The sequence below is a fragment of the Kryptolebias marmoratus genome, linkage group LG12 (genome assembly GCF_001649575.2).
Source record: "Kryptolebias marmoratus isolate JLee-2015 linkage group LG12, ASM164957v2, whole genome shotgun sequence".
NCBI classification, from domain to species: Eukaryota; Metazoa; Chordata; class Actinopteri; order Cyprinodontiformes; family Rivulidae; genus Kryptolebias; species Kryptolebias marmoratus.
The window spans coordinates 10,617,804-10,636,065 of NC_051441.1; the positions used below are offsets into that span (position 1 = coordinate 10,617,804).

Sequence of the window (18,262 nt, forward strand, 5' to 3'; positions counted from 1 at the left end):
TGCCTGCGTATTGTTTTTGTGATGCCGGCAAATACAGCAATCCACATACTTTTTTGTTATTGTTGTACTTTTGTCTTTGCTTTGATGTTTTTAAATAATGCCACCTTCATTTTATTAGTAACTGAGTGATAGGTCTGAGGCTGACAGCCACAAAATACTGGAACACAAGGCGGTGAGATTTCTGTGGATGGATGAATGTCTATAGTGTTTCATTAAAGAGCAGTTGCTGCACAGGTCCCCTTATATTTTCCTCAGCTGCTATTCAAGATGAGTGTGGAAAGTCCATAAGTAAAATTTGGAAACTACAACCACAAGCAGCAAATGCACAGGACATTTATTCATTGAGTTCCATTGACACACACACCCACACACACATACTGTACATGGGTTGGGGGGAAGGCGCAGCAGCAGTGGCAGTAGCAGTAAATTGGTACAGGCATCTGTCAGAAGCCACATGAGTCACCCACTGGAAAACGTACAGCTCTGCAAAGCCAGAGTAGATATTCATCAAAAGTTACTGCAGCCAGCTCGGGCTCCTGCAAAAACACAGTTAGATATACACATACACAATTATGTCACTTACACATACGCCAACCTGCACACATGACAGCACATACGAAATGCATATCCATACATGCATGCACAGAGAAGAGGGAATTTTGTGGTGTTCTTAGTAAGATGGTGGAAGGATAATGAGAATTATGTTTTCAGGAGAGTTAGTGAGGTTTGGAGAGTGATGTGTAACCACTGCAGAACCTTTGGATGTTCTCATATTTGATCAACTTTACATGTGAGGTCACCTGAAAATATAAACTATGATTTAGGAATCAACTTCAAACAAATCTCCTATTGTTTGATACTTCTGCAAGTTCCAGTCACTAACTGAGAAGACAGGCAAGACATTCTCCACACTTGTATAAGTTAGGTGAGGAGACTTGGACAATTTGATAACACTCTGATAAAAGATCTTCTAGTCAGAAAAATTGGCCAATGAAAGTCAAATCAGTACAGGAAGCTTTGACTCTATCTTAGTAGCTTTTCTTGGGTGAATTAATCACTTTATCTTTGTTGTCTTTGCTGTTTCTCAGAACTGTATACCAGATCTCAGGGTATGCATTGCACACACTGCTATACATAGACACAGATGATGGGGGATTACAAGTTAAGTCAAAGGGAAAACACGTACCCCTCTAAAGAAGGTAATGAATTCAATGTCACTGAATTAAATTTCATTTATTGTGTATTTTTTAATATATGTATAAAGCAATTCACAAAAAAGTCATCTCAGAACACTCTCTATAGAAGAATAATGTAAATATTTCCAATTAAAATCCAATTTAATTTAAAACTGTAATTGGATTTTTTGGCTTGTTTGTTTATCCCCAGAACATAAACTCTCTGTGAAGACTGGTCCAGATTATCCTAATTTAAAAGAAGCTTTTCTCATTATCATCTATTAAAAGTGACATTGTTAACATCATTAAATGTGTAGTTCTGTGTGGTCAGACAGGACGACTCTGCACAGATTCCTGAAACAGCAGACATTCTGGTGGGGGGGAGTGGCTGGAGCCCGCTCCTCACACATGACCTCCTCATGGTCAGCAGGTCAGATCCTGATAATCCTGTCTCACAGCCGCATAGTGTTCATACATTTTCCCTGCCCTAACGCCAGAGGTTAAAATTGTCGGAGTGTTTGAAGTCTTGTCCTTTTGTGTCGAACACCCACCTAATGGTTAACAAAGATGTTTTCAGGTTTTTTACCTTAAAGATGGAAAACTCACTTTGTTTTATTTGACAGATGGCTTCCTATATCTCATTTCTTCTGCAGTACATGCTACAGCCTTTATGTGAGTATGTAAGCAAGGATGAATGTACAATTTGTCTCAAAGGGGTTTAGAAGACCCACACCTGCAGGAGATCTGCAGAGAGCATCACTGTCATGTGGAGAAGACAGAAGAGATGAAACAGAGAGTAGTGGGTCTTACTCCACCCCCAGACATTGTTATTTCAAGCTTTTCTCATCATATTGAGGACAATGCTTCACAGACAAGCTCACTTGGAGCATTCACAAAGAGCAGCACAGTCAGCTCTTTTTGAAAACAGAAGAAAGAGAAAAATCAAAGAGCAGAGAAGCAAAAAGGAGGAGGGATGGGCTGAGAGATATAGACAGCAGGGAGATAAACCTTATATATGGAGGCTTTACTACCTCTCTAGGATTTTTACACAACTGTGATCTAGCAAATGCATCAACATGACATTGTTTTCACCTGTTTTTTTCTCTCTCAAATTAGCCAGTTGTGCTTCAAAGAACATAAGACAGAAGACAGAATACAAAATAAAATAAGTGATCAAAAAATAACGATTAATAAAGTCATGTCTTCTTTTGTTGAAAAATAAACAGAAATATTAACTCAGTTAGGAAAACTAACTTTTCTTATTTGTCTTGATTAAAAACATATCTCTTTTTCATTCTAAAATCAACACACACACACCCCTACGCAGACTAAGACATAGGGAAAGCCTCTCCTGTATGTGTAATGATAACTGTGAAAATTTAACAATTGGCAAAATGTCATAATTGTTTAGTCTGTGTACATACTGGTTTGTGCATGTGCAATAAGGTTGTTGCATAGGTAAGTATACCACCATGGTGCAATCACTGTGTATGTGCGTGACTTGTTTGCACATGTAAATTACTTGAACATGCATGTATGTTGGTTCGACTTTATTTCCACGGGGCCACCAGGATATATGAGACTAAACCGACGTGACCCAGGCCTCGACCCTGCAAGACACCAATGCTGAAGGGTGTTCAGCTAGAAAACAGCAAACCACCTATACGTATTGCAATCATTTTTAGTCTTTAAAAGTGAATCATATTGAAATAGTGATTAAGCGCAGACATATTATTTGTTCTTGTATTCAAATGTTTTTTAGTCAATCAAGTTTGGATTTTTTTTTTCCTTCATAAAGCAAACCTCTCACATCTTGACAGCTTTCTAGACAGAGGATGGAAAACAGTTTAAGACACCTTCAGGCACTTGAGCTACAAGCTACAAGAAGGAACATGATATCTATGCGCATTTTCCTCTTGGGAACAATCCAGTGCTGATGTATTAAGATACCTCTGCTCTTACAGCAACATGCTCCTGTGTACATAGTTCTTCTCCACTTGTAAGCTCTTCCTCTCTCTCATGTTTTTCTCAAAGAAATATTTGTTGAAAGGTTTGAGTTGTAGCTTAAGCAAACTTCAATAGGCAAGAGATTTTGGACTGAAGCCCAAGAGCTTGCCTAAGTTTGGCATTTAACCCTCTCTACAGGAGTGCAAGGCAGCTTCTCAAGCCTTTCACTCAGATGTTATCAGTCCAGCTAGTACATGATTGTGTTTGAGTTACACAAACTGCAAAACACAGTTTACTCGAAAACAACTGGCTACATAATAATTTTAAACCTTCTCTTCACCAGATAGAAATGTTCTCTTTTTGTAAGGAGTTAAAACCCCGAGGAGTTAAACTTGGTATACTGAATAAATCCTGCACTTTTGTCTTTTTTCTTTCTTTTTTTTCCTTGTTATTTTTAATCTTTGAGCATTGAGTCAACAAGCCAATCTAATAGTTCCATCAGCTAACAGGCCAGTAGTTACAGAGTAAAGCTTTATGACTCAGGTGCATCCCACCCACAAACATACAGCTGATGAGAGCTCGTTTGTCTGACCTGGTTAGGTGGCCTCTGGGACAGAGTTCTGCTTCAGGACGCAATGATCGTCCTGCAATTAAAGAAGCTTGGAACTCTGATCCTTATTTCGACTCCGGCTGATGACTTTTATTACACCTTTATCTTCTATGCTTCCAGACAGGCGGTCAACTGTCTTAAGGCAGAGATAGCTAAAGGGTTTGTATAACTTTAGAGAATTAAAAGAGTTAAGAAAGAAAGAAAAGCAACAGCCTCACTGACGAGCCTGAGAACATTACTGTATTCCCCTCCTCAGTACACATTAAAATCTTCAACATAGTAAAAGAAATAAAGGAAATCACAAAAATCTTGGGCTTTCTCTTCGGTGTTTTTTTTGTTTTGTTTTGTTTTTTTAACATGGTACAGGTCAGTATTTGGGTGTGACATGCTCACCTGCCTCCTCATGCCTCTCATGTTAGCTAATGTCCGTAGAGGTTTAAAGATAGCACGGCCTGGGGTGAGCAGACAGTCAGGCAGGCAGGCAAGTACAGGGAGGCCACTCACCCACACTGGAACAAGGAGGGAGTCTTGCTTGCCCTGGTACAACAAATATTGATACTGTCTTTTTGGGCGTTCTGGTGTGTTTTCATGATGTTGATGATGAGATTTGGGAAAAGGAGGGTAAAAGATTTCTACATAGCTGCGATTTTTGATGTTCCCACTTCTTACTTTGGAAATTCAAATCTTTAATGGTGCCATACCTTTCTCTAGCTCTATATTGTTTAGTTTTCCACTCAGCTTCCTGTCCTCAGCTGTCTCTTTGCAACACTAGGAGTGTGGAAACTGAATCAGTCAGTTGCTCTTCCTTGTGGTTGTTTTCTGTTTGTGTAGGAGCCAGTAGGAGGATACCAGTATAGCAAGTCTAGCTGCCACTGCTCCTGCTCTACAGTCAAACAGTCAGAGAGGAGCTCCCACAGTCAGATATAGCTTTTTTTATGTTTACACTGGGAAGATAGAAATCATTTGGCTGTCACTGAAGACTGCATGTACACAAATTGCCTGTAGAGCGATGTGTACAGTCTTGTCTAAATGAGGGTCAAAGTGTAGTTTTATACAGGTGAGGCAGAAAAAAAATCATTTTCATTTTTATGTTTATAATAATTTTAAATTAATAACTATTGGGTTAGATCTAAAGAGCAGTTTTTCTACAAAAATGGTCAGTTTTTGGCTAGTACCTATTACAGATGCATACTTGCGAACTATAAGCACTCGGAGAGCATAAACCTTCGCCAAGACCCATTATGTGACGTCATAATGGGGCTGATTACATATGATCATCATTATGGGATGTCATCACTGCATGTTCAGGAACTCAGAGAGCACAAAACTCCGCCTAGGCTGTAGGGTACATACAAATTGTAGAAGTTGGATCATGATCCCAGTCATCACCAAAATTTAATTATCTGTTCTTTGTGAAAATATCAACATTTCCGGAAAATTTAATCAAAATCTGTTTGCTACATTTTGAGTAATCTTGTGTACAGACAAACAAACAAACAAACAAAAGATATTGAAAACATATATCTCCTTGGCAGAGGTCAATAATAATAATCAATGGTGGCAGAAGAAAGAGTTTTTAAGCCAAAAATATGGTTAAACTTTGTTCGCTGTGAGCCAGCTTTCCTCACAGATGCTGTAATGGTGGTAAGTCACTTTCTCAAATTCAGACAGAAACGCAAACCCAGGAATCACACATTTGCAATTGTCCTTTTCCAAGGTTTTAAACTCTGAATCAAGAAAGTGCATTGTTTTATGACTGGTAATCTTGCGCCATCTGTAGGTCATAGTGTGTTTTGTTTTTTTGGTTAATCTGGTCAAAAATATTTTCATTTTCAGACTTAATGCTCTCAATTTGACTCAAAGGTATTTTCTTATTATGCTAAAAAAAAATAAATAAATAACCAGAAACACCTGGAGAGCACAAATGTCCACCAAGACCTATTATGATTGTGATGTCACAATGGGACTAATTTCATCATCATCTAGTGATGCCATCACTGTATTTCAATCTGTAGAGACTCACACAAAGAGAGAAACAGCAGTTAGACAATTTTATTGGACCGAGGATTTGGCGCTCGGACACCGGCAGAAGACGTGCGTGCTAAGAATCGCAGCGAGCTTGAATGATCGGCTCGATCGAAGCTCAGGTAGGTCTTCCCCCGGGCCCAGTCACTGGTGGTGGAGCGGAACTTGGAGAGAGGAGTCTTGAGGGGACCTGGAGGCGTCTGGGATGCTGGTGATGGAAACGGGGAGGAGGTGGGTTGAAGCACATCTGAAGCGGGTGGATCTGAGGCCGCTTCGCCTTTTGAAGGATCTCTTGTCGGGCGATTGGATCGAGGTAGTGAGGTGGAGCGTCCTGATTGGCTGGGGCGAAGGCGTGGCGATAGGGGATGCCGGAACAGTCTTACAGGTTGAATTTCCGCCTAGGGCTTCATGTTAAGGCACACAGAGAGCGCAAACATCCACCTAGGCCATAGGGTCCTATGGCTGCCTAAAGACTTTATCAAAATTTGTTTGTTGCATTTTAACTAATCTTGAGCACAAAAAAACAAACTACAAACAAATAATACAGAAAACATATATCTACTTGGTGGAGGTCAATAAAATAAAAAGATAAATGTTACCATAATGAGTACAAACCAAAAACTAGTAGTAGTAGTAGTAAAAGTAGTATTTGGGTTCTAGTATGTCAACACAGTAACTTTATTAAATGTGCCTCAGTGAGTTTGTCATCTGCTTGTCAACTTTTCATATGAAATACAGCATTCATGCTAGGTCTTCCTGGCCTTTTTTTCCTCCCACTTTCAATAATTCACAGCAAGTTTCTATTTTTCCTAAAACACGCAAGCAAGTTTTATGGAAAGTTTTAACTGAACTAAAATTTATTCAATTGGTCTTGCCAACAAAACAACTCTAAGAAGCCCAACACATTTATCTTTTGTGTGCTCCATTCAGCAGTAAAGTTCCATATGCCTGCATTTATGTTTTCCCACTGAATAATTTTGGATTTGTTTTTAGTGTTAATGGCAGAAGGAAGGGGATGACAACAGAGAGAGGGAGGAGAAAAGGTCAGACCATGAATAGGCTTCTTAAATACGTGGTTGCATTACTCATATTAAAACTGGTTTTCTAGCTCTAAAAGTTTGTTTTTACTTCAGTGGATTTACACATTTTAATAGTCTGTAACAACGTGTCTCATTTTGTTCATGAGGAAAAAACTCTTCTCTCTTTCCTTTCCCCTCTCCCTAACATGTTCCTTCTCTCCATCCATGTGCTAAAGAAGGAGATTAATAAAACTATCACTCATAACAACTCACAGAGGAGACAAGAAATTTGACAAATGTAGCTGCTCATCACAGAGGAAACTTATTGTATCTTTACTTTTTTAAACTTTATATTTAGCTGACCCACTCAACTGATCTATTAGAGACCTGAGGTTTTAGCCTTGCTAATACGGAAATATTTCAGTAGTTTTGTAACAGAACAGATGCACTCATGTGTCCTCTTTCCCCTTCATCAACAGTGATGAAATCATCCTTTGAATAGAATGAACCAGCAGGGGTCTATAAAACTTAGAGTCAAAACTGATGTTGTTTCTGTGTGTAACCTACATTTGTAAACTCTGAATACCAAACAAAAGAAAGATTTGTGACTAATAAAAGTCAATACGGTTTGTGCTTCCTTGTTCTATTTCTTGTTGCCATTTTTGTTATAAAACAAACAAAAAAAAAGATCTCCTGTGCAACATTTATCCCCACCCCTGCACAGTCTAATAAAATCTTTGTCAGACATTTTATAAAGGTCTAATATTCACATGTAGTTGTTTTTTTCTTTTAAAAGATAAAATAAATTGTTTGATGAAAAGAAAAAAAAACCCAATGTAGCACTGCAAACAGCAAATGCCTTTAGCATTTTAAGTAGCAATTAAGTTAAAAAATTGGAAACTAGTACCGATATGTTTTAGCCATGCTTAGATCTAAAAAAGAAGAAATCAGATGGATATATATGCTGCTTATTTTCCCTGTGACTATCATTGTGAGGTTATCTAAGGAGAGAAATGACAAAAAACATTAAATAAAAAATAACTGCGTTTTTTACAGGATAAAATCTACTCCAAAATATGAACTAGATAAAATAAGCACCATACAGCGAATCATATATTTTTCTATAGATAGAAGGATTGAATTTTCCACTATAGCACCTGTTGAACTCTTTCTGCTTTTATCTTTTTTTGTTTCCTATCACAATCTCTTCATCTCAGCAATAAATCAAGTAAATCAAAGACTCAAACCCAAAAAGAAGTTGTTTCTCTTTCTCTAGATGCTGAAGAGGCAAGATCATTTTTGATGAGTTGAGGAAGCTCTGGCTCAATTAGGCCCAAGTATACTGTGGTTGTACAAAACTGATGTCAGGATAATTGCTGCATCTCAAAATGACAGGAACATAAGGATGCAATATTAAGCTTTTTTACATCTGTTAAATTGCAAGTTCGTCTTGGGTAAACTTTCTTTGGAATTTATGCATGAAGTAATGAAGAAATACAAAATAAAATACAGCCATGTAATATAATGTTGGATGGACATTGAAGTTCTGCCAAACACTAGAAACTTGTTACTGAAATAATCCAGTGCCAAGCCACCTCATTAACAGCAGAGGAATTTTGTTTTTATTATACAACATGGACTCACAGCACAAGCTTCACAGTTGATTAAAACTTTGAAAGAAATAAACGTGAACAATATATTTAAAATATTTAAAAAATACTCTTGCATGGACATAACTAAGTCACATGTTTAGACATACTAGAGGAGGATGCAGAGGTCTCAGCATGCATGATGGTAAATGAGTCTGCTGACGGAGCTACTAAAGTGAGGAAACACAGCCATAAACTAAATTCAAGCCACACAGAGAGAAGTGACGTAAAAAGCTTCATAGCTTTTCTGCAGGCCATCAACAAATTTTGGGTAGCATGACGTAAGAAAAGGTTACGTTGGTATAATCTTTCCAAATAAAGGTATACAGCCACGACTTCCAGTTGTGAGAAATGCCTTCCTAAAATTGCTTACATCATTGTCTAATCAAATACTTGCTCTACTAGATCTTGCATCTCAAGGTGGAATCACACTATTGGATCTAATTTTACTTGACTGTTGCACAACCCCAATTGTTAAATTCAGATTTCAGAAAGTTTTAAATATGACACATACAGAAACGTATAAAAACTAGGCCGTTGATATTTATTATGACGATGATGAGGCAACCAGTGGTGGTTGGACTTGGGTTAAGGAAGGAAAGAAGAAATTATTTAAGAAGGAAAAAACGGATGGAAGAAGAGCTTTCAGGAGCAAAGGAGACATTGTTAATGCTCCCAGAGTCCTGCAGAGTTGTGGGACAGCCGTGGCTCCATCAACATTTGTTAATGCGTGGGTGTGGATGTGTGCTTTCCCTGTGTGTTCAGTACTGGCTTTTCCATTCAGTGAAACACAGCCTGTCAACAGAGCAGCTCTCACCTCACGCCTGCCCAGATTTATTAAAGAGTTGCTGAATTTATACAGAAACATAAAGGGGACAGGACCATTTTAGGTATTAAGTGCTACATAAAATGTAGTTCACATACTACACTCAACTGTACATTTTTATGAACTGCATGAAGCTGTAATTGGGACTGAAGTGAATGTCTGGCAGCCAAAAAAGAAAGAAAGAAAGAAAGAAAGAAAGAAAGAAAGAAAGAAAGAAAGAAAGAAAGAAAGAAAGAAAAGGTTAGGTGAGTCTTGCAAATAAAATTTACTTTGAACATGTGTAAAAGAACAGCTAGAAAACTATTTATCTGGTTTTCATGAGAGGAAAATACCACTGAGTTTTATCAGAGAAAAACTGATTACAGCTGCACACTTAAGGAGGTGGGCCCCCTGCTGCTTTTGGTTTGGTTGTTAAGGAATGGTTTGTCAAACACCATAAAATACTGCCGTGTTACTAGGTCTGGCTCTGATGACAAGAGGGGGGATTAGGGAAATAGTCAGGATGTGGTGTTTTCGCTCTGTAGGAGAGGGGATTTCCCTCATGCTGTCATCTGTGAATGAAGCTGAAGAACCAAAGCTGGAGCAGAAGCAGGGATTGTGCAGAGTGGCACCACAGCACCCTGTTCAGTCAGAGGACCTGCTGCAATTTATCAACAATGTTCCTGCCTTTTATGGGCTGAAATAGAAGGAAAGACAGACAGATTTTTTTTTCTATCTCAAATACTTTCTGAGCTTACGTTTGGTAACCAGGTGACAACTTTCATAGCTTAAACAGAAGATGTTCCTTCATACCCAAGAGTTAGATTTAGCCTCTTAAATCTATCTCTTGAGTTTGTGGAAGTACCATTCTGTAAATACTTCACTTTAATGCTCACATCCTCTCCTGTGATTCACCTAAAAAATCCTTTGAATAAGTGCCAGTCCTTTTGACTCTTTTGGATTTATATATACTAATCTAATCAAGCTGTCTTGCATTGGGTACAAATCTGTCTTGCAGTTATCTAAATCATTACCAAGACAGCTTTTCTTAAACAAAAGTAGTGTTTATCACTAAAAGAGCACAGACACACTTCATAACTCAAAACTAAACCCAAGTCCTTAAGAGATAGTTGGAGTTTTTTGTTTTGTTTTGTTTTATTTGTGATTTTGTTGGCGTTATCTGCATTGAGTTATACCTTCAGTAGGCAGCAGTCAGAACAATTGAAGAATCAAGGAGGAGTTGTCTTAGAGGAGTCATGTCAGACTAGAGACTATTGCAGACAGAGTTGCAGCCATCTGAAACAGATCAAACTTTTAAAAATTCACACTGGTTTATGTGAACATTGTTTGGAAAACCTTTACACTGGATCAGTTTTGAAAGTCCAAGGTTACTTACACTGAAGACGGTATTGCTTTGCAGTCTGTTGCAATGGTGTTGTGTGAAACAAAAATAGCAAAAAAAGACTTTGACATATGTACCTAGTGCAAAAGAAATATGGTCTAAAAATCTATAGGAATTAAAATAAAAAATTGTTTGCAGGAAGCATTGTTTGAGAGGGTTGAAACTTCTTCATAAAATCTTATCCCTGATTCACCAGAATGAGATCATTCTGCCTCCTCTTTACTGCAGGTAACACCTCCAACAAACCTAAATAACATCAACAACAGCAAAACTTCAAAATATTTCTTTAACCTCTTAAAAATGTTTGAGGATATATTCATCCATCCATTTTCTTTACCTGCTTTTCCATACAGGATTGCAGGAAGCTGGTGCTTATTTCTAATGTAGCAGGATGAAAGGTGGGGTATTCCCTGGACAGGTTGCCAGTCCATCACACCTTTGAGGATCCCCTGTTTTGAAAGAAATCCCTGTGCTATACTATCAGTCAGTACAAAAAGTCTTGTTTGCAGAGAATCATTTAGTGACTGAAACAGTGCCAGTGATATGACAAGTCCACCATGAAGAACATGTTAATTCAAATAGAGTGGGGTCCAGTGGGGTCCAGCTTATACAACTGTGATTAGTATTTGGGTGATGACAGCCACAAAAAGCTTTGTTAAGACCTGGAACGGATGAGATTAGAGAAACTGAAATCACCAGTAAGTTTTAGTTTTGTTTCACTTTGCTTACAGAAATACTTAATGAATTACTCTCTGAAACTGAAATGGTTATTTCTGAGCCAAAAAGTATTTTCATGACAGTTAAACACATACATACACACAGACGTTGTGGAATTGTACTGAGAAAGATCTGGTTTGTGTTCTTATTTATACATAACCCATACATTTGTGGCTTTTCCATATTTCTTTAACCTACAGTGACATCTTAGTTTTCTTTATTTTCACATTTGCAAGATCAAGATGACTGCTACTTTGTTTTTACTATATTTACCAGTGTTTGAGAATAAACCATTAAGAAAACACCCTTGCTGCTCAGCAAGGCTACAAATTTAGGACAGGGAAATGAAGAGAAATGAGGTAAAGTGAGGTAAACAGGTGGCAAATAGAAGACCTGTTGTGTTAGAGGGAGCCTAACACACCTGAGTGGCTTCGGCTGACTCAGGTCCTCATCAAGATCTGGTCTCTGTACACGTCTGCCTTGAAGGACATGTTCTTGAAGGAACCATTGTGTGTTCTGTTCCATAGAGACTGAGTACACCTGTCACCACGAAGCAGGGTCATGGAAAGGTCTGGTCAGCTGAGCCTGGCACTGAAGGCAGGTGAACAGAGGTGCTCATGTGCAAAGTCACATGCCGGATAGGTTGGTTCAGTCATTGCTACTAGATTCAGCTGATCAGAAAGTGCACAAGCAGACATCAGTAATTCTTTGCTAAAAAACAACAACAACACAGACTAATGAAACCATAAGCGTGAATCTGAAAACCTAAAATACAAAACATTTAGCCAAGTGATTATGTATGGCTAGAACTAAGAGGACTGTTGAATGAACATCAACAATTGTTTTTTTTTTTTATTGTGGTGTTCATTTAAAGCAGTAATTTAAGCTGCAGAATTTCTTTTATTCTATTAAAATCATGAACTTCATGTTGAGGAAAATTTAGTGCTCTTTCTTGTCAGCAACATTTTTTTTGTTGTTAGAAAAGACATGATGAGTAAGCCACATAATCCACAAAAAGAAATTGATCGGAATCAGTGATCTAAGTTTCTCCCAACTTTGTTAAGAAATATGTCATGTTTCAACTTTTAAAGCTTCTATGTTTAAATATTACATATGCAGACCTCTACTGTCCTCTGGTGTTTAGAATAATGTAATGGAAGGAAAAGGAAATGTGTGCCTAATAATTTTGCCTAGGTGAAATTTAATTGCTTCAAATCACATCAACTTTATTTACAAACGACATTTAAACCAAAAAGAGTTGACCAAAGTGTTAACCCAAAACAATACCAGCAGATTCTAAAGGCAATTTGCTGTAATTAAAAACAAAAGACAAAAAGAGTTGTTATTTATTTGTTTAAATAATCAGTAAAAAAGTTCATTAGGTCACTGTGTAGCTAATAACTAAAAACAAATGAAAAAACAACATATTTACTTACCTTTAGACATTATGTCGCAGATCACACTTGTTTCACAAAATCCTAAGTTAACATGTGTTCACAATGCAGGCAATGAAGAGAAGAAGTTATGACATTTCCCAAACTTTTAAAAGTGCTGTTTTGAGGGCATCAGGTGGTGGTGCGAGGGCAAAAGTTGTAAGTCAGGTAAAAAGAATGACTAGTAATATTCTGTGTTTTACTGTTTGCTGATGGATGTCAATTAGCAAAAAGAAAAAGCAATATCTAAGCATGAGAACTGACATTCTTGTTTAACATCAATACTGTCAAACAGGATAAACATGTCAAGTCAAATTAAGTCAAATTTATTTGTATAGAACTTCTCAGGAACAAGACAATACAAAGGGCTTACATAAATATCTCCAACATTTGAATGTTTAATATTTAAATGTGACATACTGACCACTACCGTTTCCTGGTAGAGCAAGACAGCAGATGGAAAAATGAAACTACTGTTCAATGGCTGTGTTATTATTTTATTCAATAGCTATAATTTAACTACATCAGGCACTACACAGAGGTAGTAAACACTGTGATCAGAAAATATTGGATGCTCGTGCTTGTTCTTACAAGTTGTTGATGCCCTTAATTAGAGCTGGCACTGAAAACAACAGTTATAATAATTTCCTGTCACATCATGCCACGGCACCTGTAAAAACTTGCTCTAAGCTGATCTTGTGTTTAGCTTTAAATCTAGTCTAAAACTCAGGCATGAAAAGCACCCTTTTTAGAAATGTTAAAAATTAAACTGGATTTCAACATGTAATTTAAACACTACTTGTTTAAACAACTTTTCCAAAAACTAAAAAACTTTTTTCTGCTTTTTAAAATTATCTTAGATTTTTAAAAAGTACATGTCACTCACTGTAGAAAATAACTGAGAAATAAAGTACAAGAGAATACTTTACAAGATACAAAGACTGTAATTTTGAAAGGCAAAAACATAAAAAAAAAAAACATAGCCCTGCCTTGCCCTTAGGCTTCAGACTTTAAAACTAATACTAATCTTAAAAAAAAAAAAACAACAAAAAAAAAATATTTCGGTGATTTTTGTATCTTTATTTAAGATAAAACTTTATCTATTTGTTTTTACCAAAATGTGCTTTTCTCATTCAGCTACCTGTGTTTTTTCCTCTTTATTTCCTTGTTTCTTGTACTTCCTCTCCCGCCATTTCAGCCTCCCCTCCTCCTCTCCAGGTATTGAACCAGCTTTCACTTTTGTCTCTCACTCTGCCACACCCTGCTGCTTCTCTGATCCACATTCATTGTCGCCTCTTTTTGACTAAATTGATGTGATTCCACTTCATATTTGTTGCAAACTTTGTTGTCTTTAATATTGTAGCATTTGGAATAATTTTCTGCCTCTGTTTGCCCTTCTGCTGGATTTTTTCCACCTACTGACTCAACTAACTTTTGGTTTCCTTCAGTTAAAGGTGAGTTTTTGTAGGTTTTAAGCTAAAAAAGATTGTTCTAACTACATTGTTTCTGATACATTCATATATAACTGATCACATCATATATGTTTAATCCAAACTTCACAATTTATCTTTCAGTTCTTGATCTTGGTCATGGATGAATTTGTTTGCAGCAAACTAAATGAATGGGGTCTAAGTGAATGGATAGAAAGATTTAAAGGTGAAGTATTACAATGTTTTATTGTTACATTAAAGTGCACAGTATTTACTGTATTTAACAAGACTGACACAGCTTTACTTACAGTATTAAAGGCATTAGAATCCTCATTTTTTTTCTTAAAGATACACAATACATGTAGTTTACATTTATTTAAATTTATTTGCATTTATTTAAATTCATTGCTGCTGTTCTTGTGTTTTTTATTATAAGGCAATGAGTGTATATTTAGCTATTAAACTCAGCTCTGTGAGGGTGTGCGACACTTAAAACAGTGAAATCACTATTGCTGAAAGATTTACTGCCTACAAGTTTGGGCTGTACCGCCTTGGAAGTTGTGCAAACAATCCTTGTGTCAACAGTGAACTTTGGATACAAAATGAGAGTAATTCACACTGCAAAGTTACAACAATCTCTATAAACAGGAACCTTTGGAACCGTTTAGCATTGATGGGTTGTGTAGTTTATGCTTAAAATGTACCAAACGTTTTAAGCTTATCTGCGTAAACCTCAAAATGAAAATCACTTTCTGTTACCCACAAGGTGGTGCTGTAATATAACTGAATGTATGCTTTTAGTTCTGCTCCACCAAAAAATGTGATATAATGTCTAAAGCAATAATTTCTATCCCTGGTCCTCCAGGAACATTATCCTGCATGTTTTAGTTATCTCTTTGCTTTGAAACACCTGATTTGAATGAGTGAGTGATTAACATTTATTTGCAGAACTTGAAGACCTGCTGAAGAGCAGGGAAACATTGAAAACATGCAGGATAGTGTTTCTCAAAGACCAGGATTTGGAACAACTGGTTTAAAGTATGTGAACAGTCTGAACATGTGAGAGTTAGAACAACTTGTACTCTTGAGATATAACATCAGAATGTAAGGAGAACACTTCTCTTTTTCTTTCGGCCGTTCCCTTTTCAGGGGTCGCCACAGTAAGTCATCCTCACTCCAACTGCCTTCATGTCCTCTCTAACTGCATCCAGATATCTCTTCTTTGTCCTTTTCTTGGCAGCTGCATCTCTAACATACTTCTGCCAATATACCCACTGTCCCTTCTCTAAACATGTCCAAACCATCTCAGTCTGGTCTCTGTAACAACCTGTGCTGTACCTCCGATGACCTCATACCTTAATTGTTTCCTGACCCAGTTTGAGGGGGGATACACTAAACAAGCTAGGAGCAGTACATACTGTAACCAACAAATCACTTCAAATCCTAAAGGTCTAAGATGGCTACCAATCATTTTGTCATTTTAACCCCCCAAAATTGGACAATGCCATCTGCCTTACAATATCCAGCTTCAGTGAAACTTGATAACGTTCGCTTTTCTCCAAAGCCATGAAGTTTTCATCCCATCACTATGAGCACACCTTTAGTAAAAATTAGAGAGCTTTGTAATTTCACATCACACTTTTTTAAGTCTTTCTTACTATTTTCTAAATGAAACACTATACTATACTATGTCTGTGCTCAGAGCTTTGTTGCACTTTTATTAAATTTGATTATGTAGCAGTATTAAAACTATATCTAAATAAATAAGATTTAATGAATATCTTTTGATTACAGATGAAGCCATTGATGAGCAAATGTTTAAAAGTCTTAAGGAGCAAGACATTTTTCAACTGATTCCAAAAGTGAAACCAAGGATTATATTCAGGACAAAACTAAAAGAGTTTAAGGTAATGTTCTGTAAAAACTTGAAGGACAGTTGTTCATTAGGCTTAATAAATGTCATTTATGTAGATACATGTTATTACAATAAAACATTTAGTTAAAAATTTGACAGCGCATACAGATAAAACTTCAAATGACACTGACGATCAGAACATTGGCTAGAATTTTTTTAATTCTTTGATATTTTGGGATTGCAAGAAAACAACTTTCATTATGAAAGAACAAAACAGAAATTATAAGATATTTTCTCACTGTAAATGTGATATAAAATCAATCACTAAATTGCCAAAGTTTACATGGACTAAGGAATATTTTATCTACGGTGTCAACAGGACCGAAAAGAAGTAGTTGAATTGCGTGAAATAAAAAAGACTTATATTTACAGTCATTTATTTAGTGACTTTGTTTTTTTCTTCATACAAATCTATTTTAAGGCTCTGTTCTGAGGCAGTTATGTTAGGCTGAGTAATTATAAAACTGCATTGCTGTTGTTAGGTGAGAAAAGCAAACTAATGTTAAAAATGGTTTGTTGAAAGGAAGAATTTTTTTGTCAATTTCCACAGATTTCTTTAGACTAATCTTTGAGTTCAAAAGTGCATCATTACCATGAGTGAGCTTCTAAGTTTGAATTAATTAGCATAAAATTTGAACAAAGTCAAATGTTTATCTTTATTCCCAGCTACAGCCATCTACAAGTGGTATAGGTAAGAAATATCTTACGTTTTATAAATAATATCTTGGTAAAACAACTCCTAAAGAAAATTTTGTGACATACTTTTTTGCTTTAAAAATGTAACAAGGAAAAAGAAAGATGGCTCCTCAAGGTGAGTCCAGCAAAGAGCAAACACCAGCTAAACGACATCACATGGCTAAATCAAAAGGTATTTAATACTATAAGGTCCTTTTTTAAAAAAAAAAAAAAAACAAGTGTTTTAAAAATGTTATCACTGGCTACAGAAAAGTTTTATTATGTAGTTTGACAGCATCACAGTAGACAATATGCATGTTGCATTTGCAATAAATGTAATTTAAACTTTTTTTTGGAAAAGACCATTTGAAAAAAAAACATTTACAAAATCCCTGTAACCTAAAATGTTGTTTCTTGCTGAATTCTTTTGTTGTTTTTTTTCTTACTGACAGACGCAGAAATACTGTTTAAAGTTAAAAAGATAATGGGCAGTGTCCATGCCCAACTAGACAAACAGGACACAGACCTCAATCAGTTCCTGAAGTAAGTACATTTTCTTTCTTCAAACTGCAAAGAGTTTTATTTTTCATTCAATTACAAACACAAAAAAATAAAACACATTTGATGAAAATGTGTTTTCACGCTGTAATTTCTCAACATAAAGTGAATTTAGTCTGAAACTCTCATATGAAAGGTGGTGGACGATATGCATTCATTCAACGAATGCTGGGTCTTTTTTTTAGACAACATTGGGTCAAAGTGTATTTTTTTGTTAATCAGTCTTCCAGCATTGTGGTAGCATTAAGATGTTACCTTTATTCTGTGTATTATAGACTGTGAATGTTAATTTGTACATTTTACAACAGTTTTATATACAAATTTATAAATATATAGTATATAAATCATGTTAAGTTCAAAATCTTTTAATGTTTCACAGAATAAATTGAAATCAAGAAACTGTCTTGCTCTTCCTGTGCTACAAACAGCTATGTGTATTATGAAGATTGCAAATGTTGTCAATAACAATAAGTTTATGGTGTATTTTTACATATCTTCTGAGATTCATGCTGCTATTATAAATTATTACTTATGATGTGCTGTTATTGTGTATGGACCCCCAAGTATTTCCCTTAATATAGCTTTTTATTAAAGGCATATAAAATCATCATTACTGAACTACTAAACTACATTATTACTTAGTGAATGTTAAAGGTAAATTGGGTTACACATTAAAATATCTTAGAGAAAAATTCATGGCTCTAGAAAGAAACGATTCCCTTTCAATATACATTATCATCAGAGGCAAATAAAAAATCTAGAATATAAGTTTAGTTCAACAAAATTAATATATGTTTAGGCCTTTTGTTGTCAAATGTTCTAATTGCTTTAATTTTAATTATTATTATTTGTTTCAAATGTGAATAAATTAAAACATCTAAACTCTTAACAGGAAAAATATC

At 36.0% G+C, this 18,262-nt stretch overlaps 1 protein-coding gene across 1 annotated transcript in view; it reads left to right on the forward strand.

The window, feature by feature from the left end:
• The first annotated feature begins 14,005 nt into the window (after window positions 1-14,005).
• The window catches only part of LOC108239214 (nuclear GTPase SLIP-GC-like), a 22,157-nt gene continuing 17,900 nt past the window's right edge, over window positions 14,006-18,262 (forward strand). Inside the window, 6 exon segments of the mRNA XM_037978699.1 lie at window positions 14,006-14,236; window positions 14,357-14,438; window positions 16,007-16,119; window positions 16,794-16,818; window positions 16,915-16,995; window positions 17,255-17,345. Coding sequence (XP_037834627.1) covers window positions 14,372-14,438; window positions 16,007-16,119; window positions 16,794-16,818; window positions 16,915-16,995; window positions 17,255-17,345 — 377 coding nt within the window. The 5' untranslated portion in view covers window positions 14,006-14,236; window positions 14,357-14,371.